Below are 20,877 nucleotides of genomic sequence, written 5' to 3'. Positions count from 1 at the left end.
GTACTACTTGGAAAAACAAGAGTAGCTGGAGTTGCACAGCTCAGCTGAACCATCCAAGCATACTATTCCCAGAGGAAAAGGTTTTTCGCTGCACTTTCCCTGACATACCAAGGTGCCAAGGTACTTACACAGTCAGACTGGGGTGTGCTATGCCAAAATATAAGGCCCACAAAGTGATGTACCTCTCTCAGCAGAGGGTTTATTCAGTTGTTTTGACTGGGAAGGCACTTTGCAAATGAAAAATCTCAGTTCAAAGACAGGAGATTTGCTCTAAAAAAGGAATTTTGCAAAAGACGTCTGGAAATTGAAGAGACAAGTGTGCTCTGTTCCTCCCAGAGACCCTTCTGGAAGCAGTCTGGGAAGGATTTTCTGGGGTTTTTTAAGCTCACTGGTGTGGTTTTTTCCAGTACTATAAGTCTCTATTGTTAACTTATGCATTATTTAAAAGATACTGAGTTTAAAAATAGCTCTAACCCACCAAGGGAAAATGGGAAAAGCAGTGAGCTGAAAGCCACAGTGTTTCTCTCGCCGATTGTTTCAGCATGCAAGACATCACAGCTTTCTCCCATTTTCATTTCAATTTAGTGGCTGTCTTTGACATATTCCCACCCATTTTCACCATCTAAGTATCAGAGGATAGCTCATTCCTGAGGGTGCATATTACAAGTCTCTGTGCACCACTCAGACAGCAAATTACTACCATACTTGGTCCTGGGATATATATAGAGATATACATAGAGAGATATACATATAGAGATAGATAGATGATAGATAGATAGATAGATAGATAGATAGATAGATGATAAATAGATAGATAGATAGATAGATAGATAGATAGATAGATAGATAGATGATAGATAGATAGATAGATAGATGATTGATAGATAGATAGATAGATAGATAATAGATAGATGATAGATAGATAGATAGATAGATAATAGATAGATAGATAGATAGATAGATAGATAGATAGATAGATAGATAGATAGATAGATGATAGATAGATAGATGATAAATAGATAGCTAGCTAGCTAGCTAGCTAGATAGATAGATAGATAGATAGATAATTTTGCTTAAAGCCTTTGTGTTTGGAAGTTCTGTATTCAACCCCCATGTTTTGAGCCCACCTATTAGGTGAGCAGCTCACACTCTTTAACATGTTCATGCCCACAGCACCCTCTCAAGTTACAGGTTGTCCACTACCCTGCTGGACAGACATGGGCCAAGTTACATAGAGTGATTTCCCAAGATTGTGGGTGAAGCAAGGGCAGATCTGGGGACTGCCCACACCCAGGGGTGTTTCTGGCTACTGGATCACCCTTGCTCTCCCTGCAACTGCACACAGCCACTAGACACCCAGGATGGGGGGGCTACCAAGGCAGCTTAAACACAGAAGCTCTTGCACACACTTGCACACTATGCAAACACCTACCTGGGGCAAGCACCAATCCTTCTTCACACACTTGAGACAAAAAACATAAGTGGGACCAGAATATGAACATTCTGGGGCATCAAGAAGCAATTAGAAGTATCTGAGACCAATCTAAAATCAACAATGATCCTGAGTCTCTATTTCACTTGTAAATTGAAATCCAGAATAATACAGGCCTGGAAGTACTTAATAATCCTCTGTTTATAAAAGTAGCAGCACTGAGCTCCACAACAGGAAAAGAGCAATCCTCATAAAAACTATGTACACGTCAGAACTAGAAGACTGTTCCACACTGCAAGAGAAACATACATAAGTTGATTTTAGTCCAAAACATTTCTCTGGAGTTTAGCTGCATACTGATCTTATACACCACATTAAATGGTGTTTATGAATGTTTACTCCCAAAGAAAGGAGAAAAAGAAGAAAAGGAGAGAGGGGGACAGGCAGGATAGGCTATCTTGTTTAAAACATAGCAGGTTGTCCACATACTTTAAATTTCATCATGTGATAGGTATTCCTTCTGTTAAGTATAAGTAATAGTTGGAAACCTGTATGGGCAATAACTTACATGACAAAGGTACAAGAAAATAAAGCTATCACTGTATAAAAAAGCCCATGGATAACAAGAGTGTTCTAACAGTTTAAAACCATATAAAAACAACCCCAAATGAACCCAAGATTTCAGAGGAAAAAAGCCCCACCACATCATCAAGCTCCTGACACATATCTTGGGACAATTCCAGAGAAGTGGTGAGGATTAGAGCACTGGGGCTGCTGCTAAGAAAATGACATGATATTTATGCACTGAGGACAGTCTTAGAGAGTCCTTTCCTTACACAAGTTTGCAAGCATGGAGACTGTTGACTTGAAATAATAGGTGATTTATTTCATAAATCACCCCTTGTTATAGAGGCAACCCCCAAAATTATGAGGGATAGAAGAAGTACAGAGCATGCAGTGAAAACACCATGAGGCTTCTAAGCACAACAGTAGCTAAGGATAGAACAGAAAAAACAATGCTTTTGTATAAATATGCCTGTATTGTCACCTTGAAATCTCCCCTTTTTGGACGCAGAAATATGCTCTGCAGTATTTTGGCAGAACTGGTACGGGACTAAGATCCATACAGAGCACAGGAGCCCCATAGTTCAGCAGATACCACATGGTACCTGAAAATTCAAAAATTAAGAGAATAACATTAAAACTTTAAGCAAACATTGAGGGCAAGATGAAAAACTCCTTTGATTACTTAGATCCTTATGTCTCCAGCATGGAGACAGTTCATTCTTTCCAAGTGCAAACGCAATTTGAAATTAATGTGGAATAAAGTTAAAAGGACACAAATGTCCTGGACCTGATGTCCTTAGCAAAAATAACCATATGTGAGAAGAGACAATCCAGCATGCAAGCTAAGAAGAGAGTCAGCCCCAAGGGAAGGAGGAGGAGAGGGACTGCTGTAATAAGTCACTTGTGGGACTGCAACAGCAATGTCATGCTGCTCTTGATATCAAGCCAAGTAACTGCAGCACTCACACTGGAAGAGTTCAAAGGGGCACTTGATAAAGGGTGCACTTTCCTGCATCAATATTCTCACAACAGTTGGAAAGTGTCTAACTCCACAGACCCTTCACATTCAGTATCATGGAGTAGAAGAAAAATTTATCACAAAGAATGCACCAATGTGACACTGAAAATTAATGCTTTTCCAGCTGTACAGTTCAAAGTGTCACAAAGTGTTGACTGTTAACAAGCAGAAAACAGTGCCTGGGTTAACAAAAAACCAGCCAGACTCAGTGTGGTACCAGGAGAGCAATATGTATGCATTGTCTCTCTCTAAAAAAAGTAAATAAAATCATACCAAATTACTAATTCAATCAATGGGAGCAACACAGGTATAGAAAGGATGAAATGGAAAATGCAATAGTGCTGACAAGTTAATGCTCACACCTTGCAAGTTACAACAAGGACAGAAAGAGCAATCAGCCATTTTCTAAACTTTTTGAGATCTAGCAACACCAGAGTGAGAAGGCAGATGACAGTCTCAACAAGGCAGCACCAGCTGCCTTCTCTGTAGCACAGGTGCACTGATGCTGAAAGAGATCAAAAACTGTGATATTTTGGCACATTTTCCAAAAGTTGTTACACCTCTCCCAATTTCTCATCAGACATTCAACTTGAGACTTTGGGGGTGTTGGTATTATTTTAATGCTGTTTTTTCATATCTGTATTTTGTGTTTAACATGGTTTTTTTAATTAAAAAAATTGTAAAAAAAATCTTTCATAAAATGCATTGCAGTTAAAAACCCCAATAACCCCAAAGACATTAAGTTTGTTCTAAGGTAGAAAACTACCTTTATACAAAGGGGACTAGACAGGACTACTCAATCTTGAACTTCATGCACACCACTAAAGCCAGCCCTGGAATTATATTAACATAATCTCATTACTCATTTATTATACAAACTGGGAATATGACTGTTTATTTGCAAGTTACTAAACAGGGTCACAGTTTGAATAAAAACAATTCTTTCAAGGCATAGGTGCTGTATCAGTAAGGAAAAGCAAAGCAAGAAAAACAAACAGGAGTTTATCTATTCACACTCTCTGTTAGTCACTAAAGCAGCAAATTCTTGTTGTTCTTCAGACTGCTGCTAACATCAGCTTAATCATTAAACAGCTACCAAAGATTCCTGAAGCATTTCTCTATCTTAGTTCAGCATCTATCCAGTGTCAAATCTCACAAAGTAACAGACACCTAAGGAAGCAAGACAGCTAGCAGACCTGTTTTAAAAACCCCTACTTGGGCTGAAAAAACCTCAAATCGGGTTTTCCACATCCCAGACACTCTAAAGACTGGGTAGTTGAAAAGCTTTTGATTTCTATACATGCTTAAAAGCCTTGGTGCCTGAAAGGCAAATTCTGCAGCCAACAACTCTGGTCCCCCAGTCAGGATGACAAACTCAGTCCAAGTTCCACATCAGGCACTGGGAATTCTCCTTTGCATTAATGAACAAACTTGTAGAAACACAGAAATGTTTCCTACTCCAGCTTCAGTTTACTGACAGCTGTGTCCCCAGTTTACAAGAAAGCAGGCAATCCTGCTTTACCCATTTAAAACAGTATAAAAATACCATCAGAATCTGCTGCAAAATACCCAACACAGCTTCCAGCCTTTTAACTTCTCCAGGTGGTTTCTCTGTATATTGATTATTCCTAGCTCTGGCTTAGTCTTTCACTGGCAATTTAAATTCCTTTATCTTACGGCTCCCTTGTAATGAACTGGAAGATTTTGGTTGCCATATGGTCTAAGTGGAGGGGAAAGGGTTCTTGATTTCTAAAAGGCTCCTCTGCCAACTTCACTGCTGACAGTGGTGAGTGCCTCCCACAGATTGGTCTTCTGCCTCTTCCCTTCAGTAACAACAATAAGCCACAGCAGAGGTTGTCAGCTACATTCAGATACCCCAGGGAAAACCTGACTGCAGTTACAGTACAATAGCAATAAAAATACAGCTTAAAAACATTCAAACACTTAAAGTGTCCCAGTAAGCATAGCTATAGCAGTTTCTACAGACAGCTGGTGTTTAAGATCACTGTGCTCTGGTTAGGGTGTTAATTGTTCACATAGACTTACAAAATCCTAAATGCCTTGGTAAGGTGGCAGTGGATTTCAGAGCCTGGGATCTCAAAGGTGCTCAAACACTGACCTCTTATTCCTACACAGTATTTAGCTCCTCCTGTTTGGCTTTCCAAGGTCAAGTGAAAGAGACTTGTTAATAATTCCTGTAACTTCTGTACTTTGAAAGCAGGGAGATGCACATTCCTGGAATATGCAATGCATCAAAAGATGATTTAGGTCTAAAGCAAAGTTGTTTTATTAGGATGTTTGCTTGCAGCTCCTGCTGAAGTCAACCAGAACTATTAATGTTCACCCAAGGGCAAAATTTGACATATAACATTATTTTATGTTATACACAAGTCTGAATAGAGATAATATGAAATTCATAACTGAAAACCAGGAACTAGATTTGGATAAAGCAAAACTGAAATGCAGCAGTTGTTCAAGTGCAGGAGCACGACAGTTTGCCATAGTCCTTGTGCAATTCCACTGGCATTCTCTTTTTCTGCTGGGTGACACAGCTGAAACAAGAGTATTAAAACATCTTTTGGTGTATTTTTGTTTGAATAGCACACAGATTAGAAATATTGAAGGCGTAGTGGGCCAACAGTACAGAGAACAACTCATGATTTTTTCATTCCCCAGCCATTCCCCCAAGACCTACACTGTCAATTTGACAGCACCCTGGTGGTCTTCCTTCTCCCTGTGTGTGTAGGAAGGAGCTTATGCTATCAGCAACATGGGGTGAAGGGATTATGTCCTCAGTGATTTACACTCACCTGCAAACAATTCTGAAAGCAGTTTAAAGCTGCTTTCCATACAACAAAAATATTGAAAATGTCCACATCTTTTCCTTGCTGAATTTCAGCTTGAAGATTTTCCTTATTCTTGGTGGCACAGTAAAGCATCAGCATGTTGCTTCTGTAATTTGTCCATAATAGAAAGAGGTGCAGAAAGAACTAAAATTAATTTCAATCATATTGCGCTGAGCTATTGTACTTAAAGGCAAGGGCAAGCCCTTTTTTGTGACAGGCTTTGCAAGGACCAAGCAATAATAACCTTGGTTTTTTCATGTTCATTTAGCAAAAAAGTAGTTTCTCTCAGGAATTGTCTGCATGATTATCAAGGTGCAAAAACTGAAACCAAAATAAAAGCAGACTATTTAATTTTTTAAATTCCCTTTAGAATTTATCTGCAGAAGCAACAAAAGTTGTAAAGATCTTACTCCTCCAAAGTGCCTCGTGTTCAATCTGATGGGGAGTGGGACAGAAATGGAAAGCAGAAAATTTGAAAGAATCCCACTAGGAGGTAGGTGTTCAAGTTCATCTCCCATATGAGAAGCCAAGTCCAGAATTTGCATTACCTACCTTGCTTTACTGTCTGCACTCTCAGACAATGTCTAGACAATTCTATTGTAAGTATCAGCCTTTCTATGCTGCTATTAGGAACAGGAGCCATGCATGCATTACTTAAAGTCTGAAATGCATTCCTACCTGTGGGGAGAGGGAGGGAGGGCAGAAATACCCATCTGTGTTTCTGAGTGTGTGTGTATATGTACCTGTGTATATGTGTGTGTGTGCGTGTGGGTGTGTACACAGATTTATTTCAAAAAGCACAGAGGAACTTACTACAGATACTGATACAATTCACCGTGCTCTTTGTGAAGAACTGTCAAATAACAGATGCTTCTTTGGACTTTCTGACAGCTTCTACTCATTCCAACTGAATTATACCATTAGCTAAGAGTGGAACTGTACAGGTGTAATCTGTGGGCATTACACCATGCACCAACATGAAGGCTATCACAACAATTCCAAGATATATATCCATAGACAGACAGACAGACAGATAGATAGACAGATAGATATACACTAAATTTTGCTTTTCTCTTTGATTGAAGATAATTTTCTGTACAAAGTCCAAAAAGTCAACAGAAGCAGCAAGTGCTCTGTATCCCTGAAATTTAACTTAGACAGCAGCTTAAGGGGACATTCAGTGAAGTTTTCTCCCTTGTTAGTACTTACATGAAAACCATGTTTAAGTGAATATTTATATAAGATTTTACAGAAGGAGGAAAAGAAAATAAACTTTTCAAACATTTACTGTCAAACACATTACTATATTTCAACAATGAGTTCATTCAGGAATAAGAGTAAGTTTGCAAAAAAAAAAAAATTAAATTAAACAGGCTATTTGGGAAGAACTGCAACAGGATGTCAGTGAAATCTGGATTAAAGGGCAGAAGTGGCATCAGACAGGAAATCTGTATGCTTGGGCCTAAAATGCTGCATTTCTGCTGTCCAGACCAAGCAGGACAAGGATTGAGATGAACTCAGATTTTGAACTTCACAGCTCAAAAGCCCTGAAAACACATGCAAGAACCTGGTCCCCAGGGGAAAGGTAGAAATTCAGAAGTGTCAGCTCCTAGTCTTTGATTTTCCCAGCTGCAAAATTGTATCACTCATACCATGAAATGTGGAAAACAAACGCATTCCATAAGTGATGAATTGCATCTCTTGAATTCCTGTAGTCTAGCTGAGAGACAGGCAAAGGGGAAAGCAAATTATGATTACAGCATAGCTGCCTAATTCAAGTGCCAGTACATTATGTATTTACAGGCCATTGGAATATAATTCTATCTGGCTATTGCAAAAATTCTAGCACACCAGAAATCCATTAGCAGTGATGTTCTGGCAAACCACCAAAGAGAAATACATCCTCTTATAGTAAAAAAGAAATTAAGATCAAAGAATGATTATGGATAAGTAGAGGCTAAAGATCAGCAAGCAAGCTCAGAAAATACATTGTAATGCAAGATTTAACTACTCTTCCAAAAAGAAAAAGACAAAAGGAACCATCTAAGTCTGTACCAAAGCAAAGGCTATGCACATATAAATTAAAAGTTCCAGCCATCATTTTTCATTAACACTGGGAATGTATTTATATTAATCTCTTTAGCTGGACTTGGCAGCTTCGTTACAGTATCATATTCAGCTTGATCTCACTGTTTCTCTACAGCTTCACATTTCCTTATTGCCACTTACTGATGAGCAGCTTTCTGGAGTGAAGTAAAATATACAAAATTTATTCCTTGGTTAATTTCTAGGAAGCTTCCTCTGTAATCAAATTGGCCAACTGACATAGGCAGAAATGCATTGACAATCTGATGCCTTTGGGTGGATTACTGTCTCTCAAGTCATTGGGAGAATTCTCCCACTTTTATAATTAAGCAAAAACAGAGGTGATGATAAAACATATGGCTACAAAACAAAAAGCTTTTTGTCCCTTCAATGATATGTAGAAATAGCTGTCCCTTTAGGAAGCAGAGCTACATCAGAATTTCCTTACTTTTTTGCTCTGAAAACATGCATCATTCTATTATAGAAATCTTACATCAAGCTCATTTCTTCTCCTTTCCCTCATCAAAACTTCATTGAATACTATCTAAATTTGACAGGCCAAATGGAAAGCGTGATTCATTGCAAGAGCAATAATAAGCAGTGAGGGAATTGTAATTTTACTGTCGCCACCAAGGCTGTCCCTGTGAAAGGAAGGCTGAATGGCTGCCACATGGAATTACCACATTCACAGTCAGACAGAGCACAGTTTTGCTCTAACTGAACTGCTTTGTAGAGAGAAAACCTTTAAGAAGGGGTATTTAGTTATCTCTACCATGATTTAGTCTCAGAATTCTCACTGTGGTATATCTGATAGCATGCAACCAAGAGCTGAAAATCTGTCATGCCCTTTGGACATGAGTGCTTTAGTGTTGTTCTTTTGAAGCAAATTTCATACCTTTGATATCTAGGCCAACCTTCAGTATGTCATCAGGAGGGGTTTTACTTTGGGAGATGGGCACAGCCCACATGTTTGCAATTCTTCCTGTATTTTTATACCCTCCCCAATAGATTCTTCAGCAAGAACAAGGAGATTTGATATGAGGTAAACAATACTGGGTAAAAATAAATTCAGCTATTATAAAAGCTAGATTTTACATGGGTCTGTTTCTCTGGAGAAAGAAGTGAAGATCAAGAGAAAAAAAAGATTTTTCTTTTCAAATGACCTTTTACATCTCAAAAAAGGGCAGAAGCCCAATTTAGAAGAAATATGTCTTTGTAGGTCATCTTTAATAAAAATACAAGATGATTCTTCTTCATCATCTCACTGTATATCACACTGGATGACAGCATTTTATTTCCTTTGGGAGGCTAGAAATAAAGTAAATGGAACAGAAAAGGACAAAAGATAAATACTCTTTTAACATTGTTTTGTCATTTATTTTTTTTTAAAGAAATAGAGTTGTTATTATTATATAACCAGCACTTCAGTCAATTGATAAAGGGATTGTTTTTGGCTTACACAAATCCATTTTTATTTCATAGTAATACAAGCAGATTCCATAATCCTTCATTAAAACACTTGAAAAGAAAGAGAAAAGCTAAAATGCAGTTCTTTTGATAAGGTGTACAAGTAAGGTATCTCTCACTGCTTTATTCATCTACTGCTTTATTTCATCATAAAACTTGGGCAATAAAGAACTAAAAACAAACAGTAAGCAATTCGATGTTTGAAGAATTTTAGAGACATAGTGAATTCTGTTCAAATCAGAAAATTATTTAAAAGGAAAATTTGAGTTTAATATAATTGAAAAAACAGAGAAATAGATGGGCCCTTATGGAATAACACAATAACAATAACACAATAACAATGAATCACAAACGCCTAAGTTCAAAGGCCTACAAAGGATCCAAACTCCAGGGGTTTGAGTTGTGAGAGTATCAGGTGATCAAGCAAACCCTCATCTACAGTACATAAACAGAGCAGCTTTTGGCATAATGAAGAAATCAGAGGTTTACCAATGGAATATTTGTCTAGCACAAGCCAGTCTGCAATGCCAATGCATCCTCCAGGTGAAAACTCTGTGACAAAAGGCCGTGGCCCTGACTCAGCCCAGCGAGCTCTGGGAGCAGCAGCAGCAGTGGGGCAGGACACAGCCCCAGTGGGGCAGGACACAGCCCCAGAGGGTGAGGGCAGCTTCTGGCTTCCTTGGCCACAGCACCCCTGGGAAACAGGGCAATGAGCAGCATCAGTATTTCCTGCCAGATTTGCATGCCATAATTGGTGCTTTGGGGTTTGAAAAGCTGATTTTTGTGCATGTTTTGGAAGAGGAAAGAAGTCTACCCATGTAGAGGGGTTATTACCTGCTGCATCTCATGCTAATACAGCCAGGGAGAAAACTGCAGCACTGTGTGCAAAGCCTTTCAAACCAAAGTGCAGAATTTGATTTGTTTGTGGTTTGCTTCAAGGAAACTCTTTCTGCACTAAGGTGCCACAATTGTCTGCAAATGCAGTTTTACCCACTAGCAGGTCCCAGCCAAATGCAAACAATTACATTAAAGACCACTCCATACAGATTGTCTGGCAGAAGAAGTCTGTTCCAGCCCCTGAGTGAGGAAACATGGGCACACCCATCTCACATCTCATTAGCAAAACACACTAAAAAATGCTACATAAATTTCACACAACCACAGAAAGAAATAGCTGTGGGCTTCAAAGATGCACCTTTCATCAGATATTACAAAGAAAGCAAACAAGTCCAATGCTTAGGTACAGCAGGGTTTGTGTGTGCATGCTGAGCACTGTTATTTGCTACCTAAGATATTCTATATGTTAACAATACATTGTTTTAATAACACCTGTTGATTCAGTTTCTGGATTAAAAACACATCTAAGAAGAGCCACCATCCTGAATAGAAAATGGCTGAATAACCTATTTCTCATATAATCTTACAAAATTAAAGACCAAGAGTTCATATGCTGATGATTTTTCCAGACGTCCATTAGGTCCTCAATTCCCCAGCAGAAAGTGTAATCATTTTGACAATTTTCATTCTTCATATCTTCATTCCTAGCTCTATGCATCCCTTGACTCCTTGTCTAGGAAAGTAAATTTCAATTCATTTCACTGCTTAGCTGAGGAAAGTATTTAAGCCCCAAGCTAAAAGTCCTTCAGCACTTCCTCTGCTTCTGTAAGTGTTATTTTTACAGAAGGTCATGATGCCAAAGGAGTTCTCAAGGAGAAAGTAAAAAACAGGGCAGAGTGGCTGGACAACACCAGAAGAGGCATATGAAGGAAACTCTATCAGCAGGAAGGCTGCTGACTCAGGGAAGAGATGCCCTATAAATGATAGTAGAGAAAATACCTGCTATTCACACTCTACTTCATGCATTTTCCTCTTTACTACCCTCCTCCTGTGTTTCACTCTGCCCACTATTTATAAGTACCAATTCACAGGGCCATAGGAGTGGTGTAGCCATGGTGGTCTGAGAATCTAAGTGGCAGGAAGCAAGAAAAAATAATGCTCCTATTAGACCAACTTGGCTATGGCTGCCACTTGCTTTTGTAAACATGAATTGTATTCTAGCTGTTAAATCATAACCAAATAAAGAACTAGTTGGAAAGGTCAAGGGTTTGTTTTGTAGTATTTATGGATTTGGCAGTAATCTAAATACAAATCAAACATTCAAGTAAAAACTCTGGTGCTTACACTGATATTAGCATATAAAGACACAATTCCATTTCAGAGGAACAGTAAATCCAGAAATTACACTTTAACTATCATAGTCTCTTTTACAGGCTAAATAAAAAACCACAATTTTTCTTGTAAAATCTTGTAAAAAAAAAAGCTTGTAAAATCTCTCTCAATGGCTAAAGGATATTTGACTGTTAAAGTTAGAGTCACTTGGAGATACTTGACACTTAGAAGATAAATTCATAGGTGCTGAAACATTATTTGATTGTTTCCCTAGTTTGAGCCATTTTACTTAAAACACACTAAATATAGCACTGTTATATGACTGATCTGTAGGTATGAGGTATCTCTGTATATGTGTGTGTGAAATATATTTCTCCTAAATGACCTGGTAATCTAAGGTATATCATCAAGAATGAAAAACATTATGCTAATAGAATGATAATATCTCTTCAGGATAATTAATCTCTTTTTGCCCTACACAAACACACACACTCACAAATATACACTAATACATTCTCTATAATTATTTTTGTGTCAGAAAAATTCAGACTGTGGAAAGGCAATTTACTTAGTGCTGATAATTCCATATATTTTAATCACTCTAAACCAACAAACATTGCTTCCAGTAAATGCAATTGCCTAAACACAGTAAAATACTCTTTATCACATCCTTTGAGGGGAAAACAAAGGAATGGCCTTTCATAAAATTTTTAATGGGTTAGGGAAGTATCTTATGAAGGGATGCACAGTGACACACTTGGAAATAACAGATAAATTAAACAAATTACCTTTTGTCCTCACTTTACCAGGATGCCAATAAAGCACTCACTGGAATTTCACAGACATCACTTTAACTTTTCATATCCAACTGAAGTCAGCAGCAAACCTGTGCTGATTTCAACAGTGTTTACCAGCAACTTGTACTAAATCAACAAATCTATTGACAACAATACGGAAATAATGGGAAGCAGAAATTTGTTAACCTAAAACTAAATTATAATATAAAAAATGTAATTGAGTTATCAAAAGCAATTTATCCTTTCAAGAGATGTTTTAAGCATAATAGAACTGTGTACAAAACAAACTGAAGGAAGATAATAAACTTATAGATAATTGACATAGGTTTATTGAAAATTCTTCTTGTCCAACTTAGTCAGGGATTTTTTTGCATGAGATTATAAATTCAAAAGTAACAGTGATTATACAATAAGACTAAAGAACATTGTTCATATTTATTAAATAGTCAACTCTACAGTGAGAAAAAGGAAGTTTAAAAAAATAAAAAATTTAAGTCCTGGGCAAATTTTGGGAACAATGGAAAGAAGGATTTCAATAAGAAATGCAAAAGCTATGCTACCCTTTATACGTGACACAGACAAAAGGCAGTAGTGAATGTATAATTCAGCAAAGAATACTGATACACTGGGTATGTCATCAAAAGGCAAAGAAATTATTAAAGGTCTTAAAAGGTGCCATTTTGTCAGAGATCCAGGAGGTCAAACTTTGAATATAACAAAAAGAACTAATACACTATACACACTGAGGTGGGAGGAGAACTCCATGCTACAGAGCTTTTTCAGACTGAAACTATGGTTCAAATGTTTATCAATTAGGTTAATTAGCAATCAAAAAACTTATATTTTTACAAATTCCTAAGTCTCACACTTAAACACAAAAATGAAAAACAAACAAACAAGCGAGCAAACAAACACAAAAGGCAGGAGCCCTGAGTGATGATGCCACAAGTCTGACTGCATAACCCCAAGCAACTTCCCCAGTCTCAGGATGTTTAGTGTTACACTAGTAAAACCCTGGATTTTTTCCTTACCCTTCTTTATCTCTCAGCCCAAACAAAATCAGTTGTAAGAAATCTCTGTTTTGAAAAATCAACGTTTTTCATTAAGCGTACAAAAAGTAAGTCATTCAAAACAGTTTGTACAAAATATGTGTTAGCAACAAACAAAATAATTGCCTCCCAGACAACAAAATCAACACTTGAAATTAAGCAACAGCATCGGTGAGAAAGTGTTTCTCAAGCCCACATAACTTTGCACTTATGACCACAGTAGCTTTTCCATCACAGAGTGCGATGGGAGATGGCCTCAAAAGAGGGCTGAGAAAGAACAGTCCTGACGGGTCAGCTGTTGGTCACAGAGCACACAATAAACATGACTTAACAAATAATTCAAAGATAGTGCAGAACACAATTCAGTACCTCATTCAGAAGACATGAGCCCAGTCTATATTGTTCTACACATAAATTGATAATAAATAATAAAGTTTCAGAGCACTCTCATATGGTGAAAAGGCTATTATTTTAAGTAAGAATCAATTTCTAAAATGTGATCATATCCAAGTGGGGCTCCATAGCCTGAACACAGCATGAACAAGAAAAGTGAACTTAGCTTGAATTCCTTTGACCCCAGTAAATTGCAGCCACTATTGAGAAAAACCAGGACTGTGTGCAGCCAAGACATTCACTAAAGTAACTAATAAGGGATTGAGTTGGACCATAGGGAGCCCAAAAGGGCTCAGAGGAAGAGCTGATCCTCCTCAGGTTTGATCTGACCACCACTCACCACACACAGTTACCCAAACAGTTACCAGGCATCACTACAAGAGTGACAGAGACCAGAAAGCACAGAAGCACAGAGCACTTTGGAGGAGCAAAGGCAGACGGGTTCGCTCACTCCCCTCCTGCGGGTGACCAGGAGACGCGCGAGACTCACAGGGGCAGCACAGGAGAACAACTCACCAAAAACCACAGAAGTTACAAACAGTGCAACTGCATTTTTTGAACCACTTGGGGAAATTAATCCATTTGAATTCCACAGAGCCAAATGTTTACAATTTGGAGCAAATTTAGGAATATGTTTTTCATTTACAGCTTACATGACACATTGATATTAGTGTTGGAGACCATTTGCCAAGAGAAATTACAGGCAAAGTTTCAGCAGTTTATCTCATGAAAAAGCTGACACTTGTCTGTCAAAATGACTTTTATTTTGCTTCTCTTTTCAGAATTTTTTGATGAAGTTTACAGTCTGATCCTGTAAGGTTTGCAAAACCCTAGTTAAAAGACATTCCTAATAAACATTCCCCACAAGGCATGAGGAATGTCTGTATCCTTCTCAGCAGTAGCTGCAAAACACATTCTGTGGTACAGCAAAACAATCCAATTTCTGGGGTGCCAGGAACATTGCAGTATCACTAACCAGAAATAATTTAAATTAAGATTGACATATACAAAAAATCTATCAATATTTTCTGAATAAGCTTTTTCAGTTTTGCCTACCTTTTAATAAACCAAGAGAAAAGGGTGTTCATTTTCCACATAGAAAAAAAAATTATTGAAGAGTTTTTAAAAATTGCCTCATATGTAATCTTTCAGCCTTCTGAAAGTAGTTGATCATGACAACCATCAATTTATAGTATGCTGGTCCTCCTTCAGGACATGGGCAGGTGCTCAGTTGGAACAGATGACGTGTGAGCTTCCTGAAGTGGCAGAGTTTCTGATCATATCTCACCCAGCCTACTACTTCTGTGTAGATGAGACTTCCACTAAAACATGGACCAAAGGAATTAAAATTGTATTGCAGGAAGAGAAAGCAGCTGATGGTTCTGTTCCATCCTAGTGACTGACTGTCACCAGGAAGGACAGTGTAGTCCTGAAGCACTAAATATAAGGCTGAAATCCTTATTTATGCTTGTGACCATAAATAGAGCACTTCAGAGCACTTCCCCATCACCACAAACCTGAAGATCCCAGGCCACCAATGTGTTCACTCTCACAAAGAAAAGGACAGGATCAGGGATCAGAGAGGGCTCTTCTTTTTATAACATGAGAAGCCAAGTCACACACAGGTGGTCAGATGCTTCAGGGAGCTTTCTGAAGGCCAAGAAACTCTTTGGTGTCCACACTGCACCTCAGAAGTGACCACGTTTCAAACTCACACTCAAGAAACACTCTCTGCTTGTCTCCATGATGGAGACACCACAGCCTTTATACAAAGGGTGATGCTGCAGCATCATCTTTCTTGCCCATCATGGTTTCCACTAAGTGAACCTGGGGTGATCCCCCCATGTCAGAGCCCATCCAGCACAAAAACTACAGTTTTTCCAACTGCCCATCCAGCAGCACTCTCCTTCCTTCCAGCCCACAACCATAGCTTGCTTTGGGCCATCATGACATCAGGTCTCAGCTGCTTCACCCATGAACAAACATGCCCTGCCTCAGGTGCTCTAAGAAAGATACATGTGAGCAAAAGGGATCCAAAGAGACTTTCAGAAACTCGTCCTGATGAGCTCTGCTGCTTAATCACATAGTTACAACATAAGAGGAGAGTGTAAATGGTTGTGTGACTACATTTAAGAAGAAATATTCTATATTAAAAAATAAACAGCCATTTGCTGAGCCACAGATGCCACCACAGCATTAAAAACTTTGAGAGGAAGGAATTAAAATAAGGAAATGAGGAAGCACACTTCATTGCTGTGGGACCCCTGCACAGGTCTGGGTCAGTGGCTGGACACCTATGGAGGGTAGGAAGGCTGGAGAGCACCTGCCTGTGCTGCTGGCCAGCCCTGGCTCTGCCATTGCTGGAAGCAGCACTAATGAGGATAGCCAGAGAAAACAGCTCCATTGGATGCAGCCCTGAACGCGTACGGATACCAAGGCAACGGACTCATAAACACACCAAAGCCACTAATGCATCCCTAACCTCTGCCTAAGGGATTGAACCTCCTAAAAATACAGCTGATTTGATCTGAAAGCTCCTTTGTAAATGCTACAGCCAGCTGAACAGGCAAGGAAGTTAGAAAGAAACACTGTATCTTAGAAAAAAGCTCATTGCAGAAACACTATGGCAACTCAGGAAAAAAGGAGGGAGAAAGAATGGTGATGTATATGGAGAAAACACCACCATCACTAAGGAAAACTGAAAAAGGGAAACTACACTGTAATTTTAACAGCTTATCACTTTCCATTATCATTACAGGTTATACTTCAGGATATTTTACATCTGCATTTAATGTGAACAAATCTGCATTCAAAAGTGGTTGAGATCCAAAATAAGCAAGAACACAGATTTCAATGTTAAACTGCCACACTTTAAAGGCAGTTGGAAATTTTTTCATTTTTTTCCTCTCACTTGCATCCAGGACTTGCCCAATACTCCTGTCCTGGGCCTCAGTTTTCCTGATGTGTGAAATGTTCATGTAATGTCCACTTCTTTATTTTCCTGCCCAGCTCCTGTATCTTCGCTGCTTGTTTCACAGCAGAAATCAGTGAGGCTTTGGTTGCAGGCCACCGCTCTGGGAGGTGGAAGAAGAAGGGAGAGTTGCTTCAACTAACACCCAAATCAATAGGAGCAAGGGAAGACAAGAGGTAAAATCAGGCAATGGGAGAAGAGAGAAAAGTAGGACACCATCAACATTTCTGCCAGACTCAACTGCGAGTGTACAGAAAGTTGACAAGGAAACAGTTAAAGAAATATAAGAAATTTTTGCAGTACCCATGGTGGTGGCTAAGTGGACAACTATTCCTGATGGGTAAAGATGACAAAGAAATGTGTGACCCTAGAGAACCGAATAAGAACAGAGATGGAAAATACACAAACACAACAGAATCTAAAATAAAATAGGGTACACAACAGGAGTATGTATAAAACAGCACAGGCAAATGCAGCAGAGGGAACAGAGAATCTGACAGATAAAAATATGGATTTGAAAAGAATAGAGAAAATAACACCCACACAGAAAGCAGCAAAAGAAGAAAAAATATTTGCGGAAAAACATCTGGGGTCAGGAGCATATTTTAACTTCTGATTTATTTTTTTTAAGCTCCCAGTTTGCTACTCTCATTTTCATTTTGAACTTTTTTCCCTCCACAAATTGGGGAACTATATGGGAGAATGAACACTTTCACTGTGACTGATCTCCACTGATACTGTAACTACAGATGATGCTCAGGTATATTCAGGTACACTAGGCTGTAAACAACATGAAGACTGCAGGGAAGGAGACTGGCATAGGCAAGGAGTGGCCCTCCTTTCTGACAACCTATCTATTTTAAATTATTTCTCTCCTTGTGTCCCCCATACCATCTTTAACATTTCTCAAATGTGTATTATACATAGGAGCTAATTTTACAACAAGAGCCTCTTTCAGCATGCTTTAGATATTAGCAGAGGTTCAGTTATGAATACTAAACTGATATTTTTTGCAGAGGATAAGTAAAATCTTTAATCTTACTGCTTACAGGAATTTAACTACTTTTCAACTATAGAGCTACTGTGGTCTAAATATACACACAGAATATAATATGGAGAGTAAGAAAAGAAAAAATATTTACAACCTTCTGAATGAAAGATTTTTTCACAGGAATGATAATTAAAAATGCATTTTAAATGTTGCTCTGGTATACCTGGCCCCCTTTTTATTTGATGATCTGCAAATAATATTGCAGAGGTAGTTTAAAAGTTGATTTAGATATCAGGACAGCAGCCAAAAATCCTGACTTCTTTGCAGCCTTCTTCTTTTCATTTTGCACAATTTTTGATAGAATTTCCTTCATATTATAAAAAGTGAATCTTTTTAATATTGAGTTGGATTCCGGCACTCTCAAGAACAATAAGAAAGCATTTTCACAGTCTTTCCATACACATACTTGTGCAATACCATCCAAGACAATAAAGGAATCACATGAAAATGGCACTCAGCTCAAAACAGATTAAATGTTAAACATATGTTTGCGTGTCTATGTGCATAAACAAAAATTCTACCTAGAAGTTTTCTAACACATACAAAGCCGCAGCTCATAAAATCAAAGCCTTAACTTCTCTTTTCATAGACCATTAGTAAATGTGTTTTCTTTTTTTAAGATGACCTGAAGTTTATACTGTAAGGACAATACTGATGTTTTAGAAACTAACTGTGACCACACCATTAACCTGCTAAATTAAAACAGGTTTGTGCAGCCTACTCTCAGTAAGGTATAAATACTTTACAAAATTTCTACTTCCAAGAAACATTTTGGTATCAAAGATTTGGTGCTTTTCAGCAAGAAATTCTTCCTCTGTAACTGTTTTAAAATACAGTTGTTGTAAAATCATACTTCTAAAGCAGCCTCTTGCCTTCTCCTTCCAGCAGCACAGTGTCTCCACTGTCTGTAACCAGCAGGGATTCACATGTGCTTCTTAACTAATGTCAGTGCACATAAAGAAATTGCCACTGTTTCAAGTTTATTTACAAGTGAAAAAACAAACCTGATATTTGAGTGGGTGTCATTGCAACCTGAAGTTCATCTTTACAGCAGAAAAACTTGCAGCAATTGCATGCAAACTCTTACACCAAACCACAAAACATTATGTTCAATTATTAGGAGCTGAATTACTTAACAAAACACTTCTATTTACTCTATTATTTATTCTCTTTTCACTTCAGGACAGAAAAGCAAAGCAACTCCTATGTTAAAATAGCTGTGCTAAAAGACTACTGCAAAAACTCATTAGTGAAAGCCACACACCAGATTTCACTGTAAGTTTAATATTATTCAATCTTTCCTCGTGGACTGAAGTTCACAGTGCTACTGCCTTACAATGCTTCTCTGTTCCCAAAGGCTGTAAACACATCTGGAGAAACTTAATTCCCAAGTATTCATTGTTTTTTGAGGATTAGCTGTTGTGCAATTGATGTATCTTCAGTACTTTATGCTTGGTTATTAAAATTCTCAGAGCTACCAGTTATTGGGAGATCCCCCCTTTAATATCCTGGGGTGTTCTGTATGAAGTTTGTAATTTGCCTTTACGGTAAACTGGCAGAAGTAAGGCCATACCTGGAGGGCTGTGTCCAGTTCTGCCTCCTGAGAACAAGAGAGACACAGAGCTCCTGATGCAAGTCCAGCAGAAGGCAACAAAGATGATTCAAGGACATGGGCATTTCCCTTAGGAGGAAAGGCTGAGAGAGCTGGGCCAGTTCAGCCTTGAGAAGAGACAACTGAGAGGAGACCTCACCAATATCTTCAAGTATCTGAAGGGAGGGTGCCCAGAGGATGGACCAGGCTCTTCTTGCTGCTGCCAAGCAATAGGACAAGAGGCAACAGGCAGAAATTGATGCACAGGAAGTGCCACCCAAATATGAGGAAGAACTTCTTTACTGTGCAGGTGATGGAGCACTGGAACACATTGTCCAGAGAGGGTGTGGAGTCCCTCACTGGAGATATTCAAGAATCATCTGGACACAATCCTGTGCCATGCGCTCTAGGATAACCCTGCATGGATAAGTGGTTAGACCAGATGACCCACTGGTCCCTTTCAACCTGAACCATTCTGTGATTCTGGAAGTGAAATTATGCTACTAAAATGATAATGATACTGGAATAGGTACCAAGTAGTAACAATGGGAATATCAAAGCCTACAATGCTACTCAAGAAAGTAACAAAAGAACCTAAAATATACCATTACAAATTAATTCAATACCTAAAATCATATTTTTGCTATAATACATCCTCCAAAAACTCCACTGGAAAATTCCATTTCACAGGCACCAGGTCTTGGACAAATGTAGTGTAAGATACAGTCAGTACTTACTGGTTTAGTGTCACATCTAAGATGAAAGATGATCCAAAAGCATCAACTTGGAAGCTGGCTCGAGCAATGTGGGTAGACTGCAATATAGAAAAGACTAGAATTATTATTAAGTCATGGCAAAACCTTTTGTACTGGTTTGAAAATGCAGAAACAAGATATATACAGTAAGTAAAAATATGTCATTAACCAAATAAAATTGCATTGAAACAGACAAAGCAGTCTATGATAATGAATAAAAGATCAGTTTTCTGAATCTATGAGACTTATTCAAGAATTCCCAACAACACAATCTGTGACTCAGAGCAGCCCCCATCTTGACCCATCTATGGTAGGAACAGCTCTTCAAATTCCCATCCTGGGCAAAACTTCCCAACAAAGGGAAGTGAGACCTCCCCTGGCTCACGTGTTCCTTACAGTGACTCTGGACACAGACCAGAGAGAACAGCTGAGACATGACTGGCTTGGTCAGACAACTGTACTCTCAAAAATCTCACCAACACTGCCTGGAAGAAACTGTTCATTCACACAGACTCTCAGACAGCGAGGGGATAGCAATGGGCTAAAATATAATCAGCTTCATTTTCTGTAAAGCTCTGACTCACAACCCTCTAAAAGGTTCCCAAAACTCCAAACCCTTGAGCAGCTACTAAAACCAAAGAAAAACGGGATGGTAGAGAAACAGCTTGCTTGCTTGCTTCCTTTCT

At 38.5% G+C, this 20,877-nt stretch overlaps 1 protein-coding gene across 14 annotated transcripts in view; it reads right to left on the bottom strand.

The window, feature by feature from the left end:
* Nucleotides 1-20,877, bottom strand: part of ADAM22 (ADAM metallopeptidase domain 22) — a 135,597-nt gene that overhangs the window by 98,984 nt on the left and 15,736 nt on the right. For 12 of the 14 annotated variants that reach the window (XM_077174640.1, XM_077174642.1, XM_077174632.1 and 9 more), the window contains one exon: nt 20,174-20,250. In XM_077174640.1, coding sequence (XP_077030755.1) covers nt 20,174-20,250 — 77 coding nt within the window. Of the gene's footprint in view, nt 1-20,173; nt 20,251-20,606; nt 20,643-20,667; nt 20,710-20,877 lie in introns of those variants that run through there. The other 2 variants (XM_077174660.1, XM_077174663.1) reach the window with 2 other exon arrangements.

The sequence above is a fragment of the Agelaius phoeniceus genome, chromosome 1 (genome assembly GCF_051311805.1).
Source record: "Agelaius phoeniceus isolate bAgePho1 chromosome 1, bAgePho1.hap1, whole genome shotgun sequence".
Lineage (NCBI taxonomy): Eukaryota > Metazoa > Chordata > Aves > Passeriformes > Icteridae > Agelaius > Agelaius phoeniceus.
Note: the sequence above shows the minus strand (reverse complement) of the source record. Positions and strands in the feature narration are given on the sequence as shown.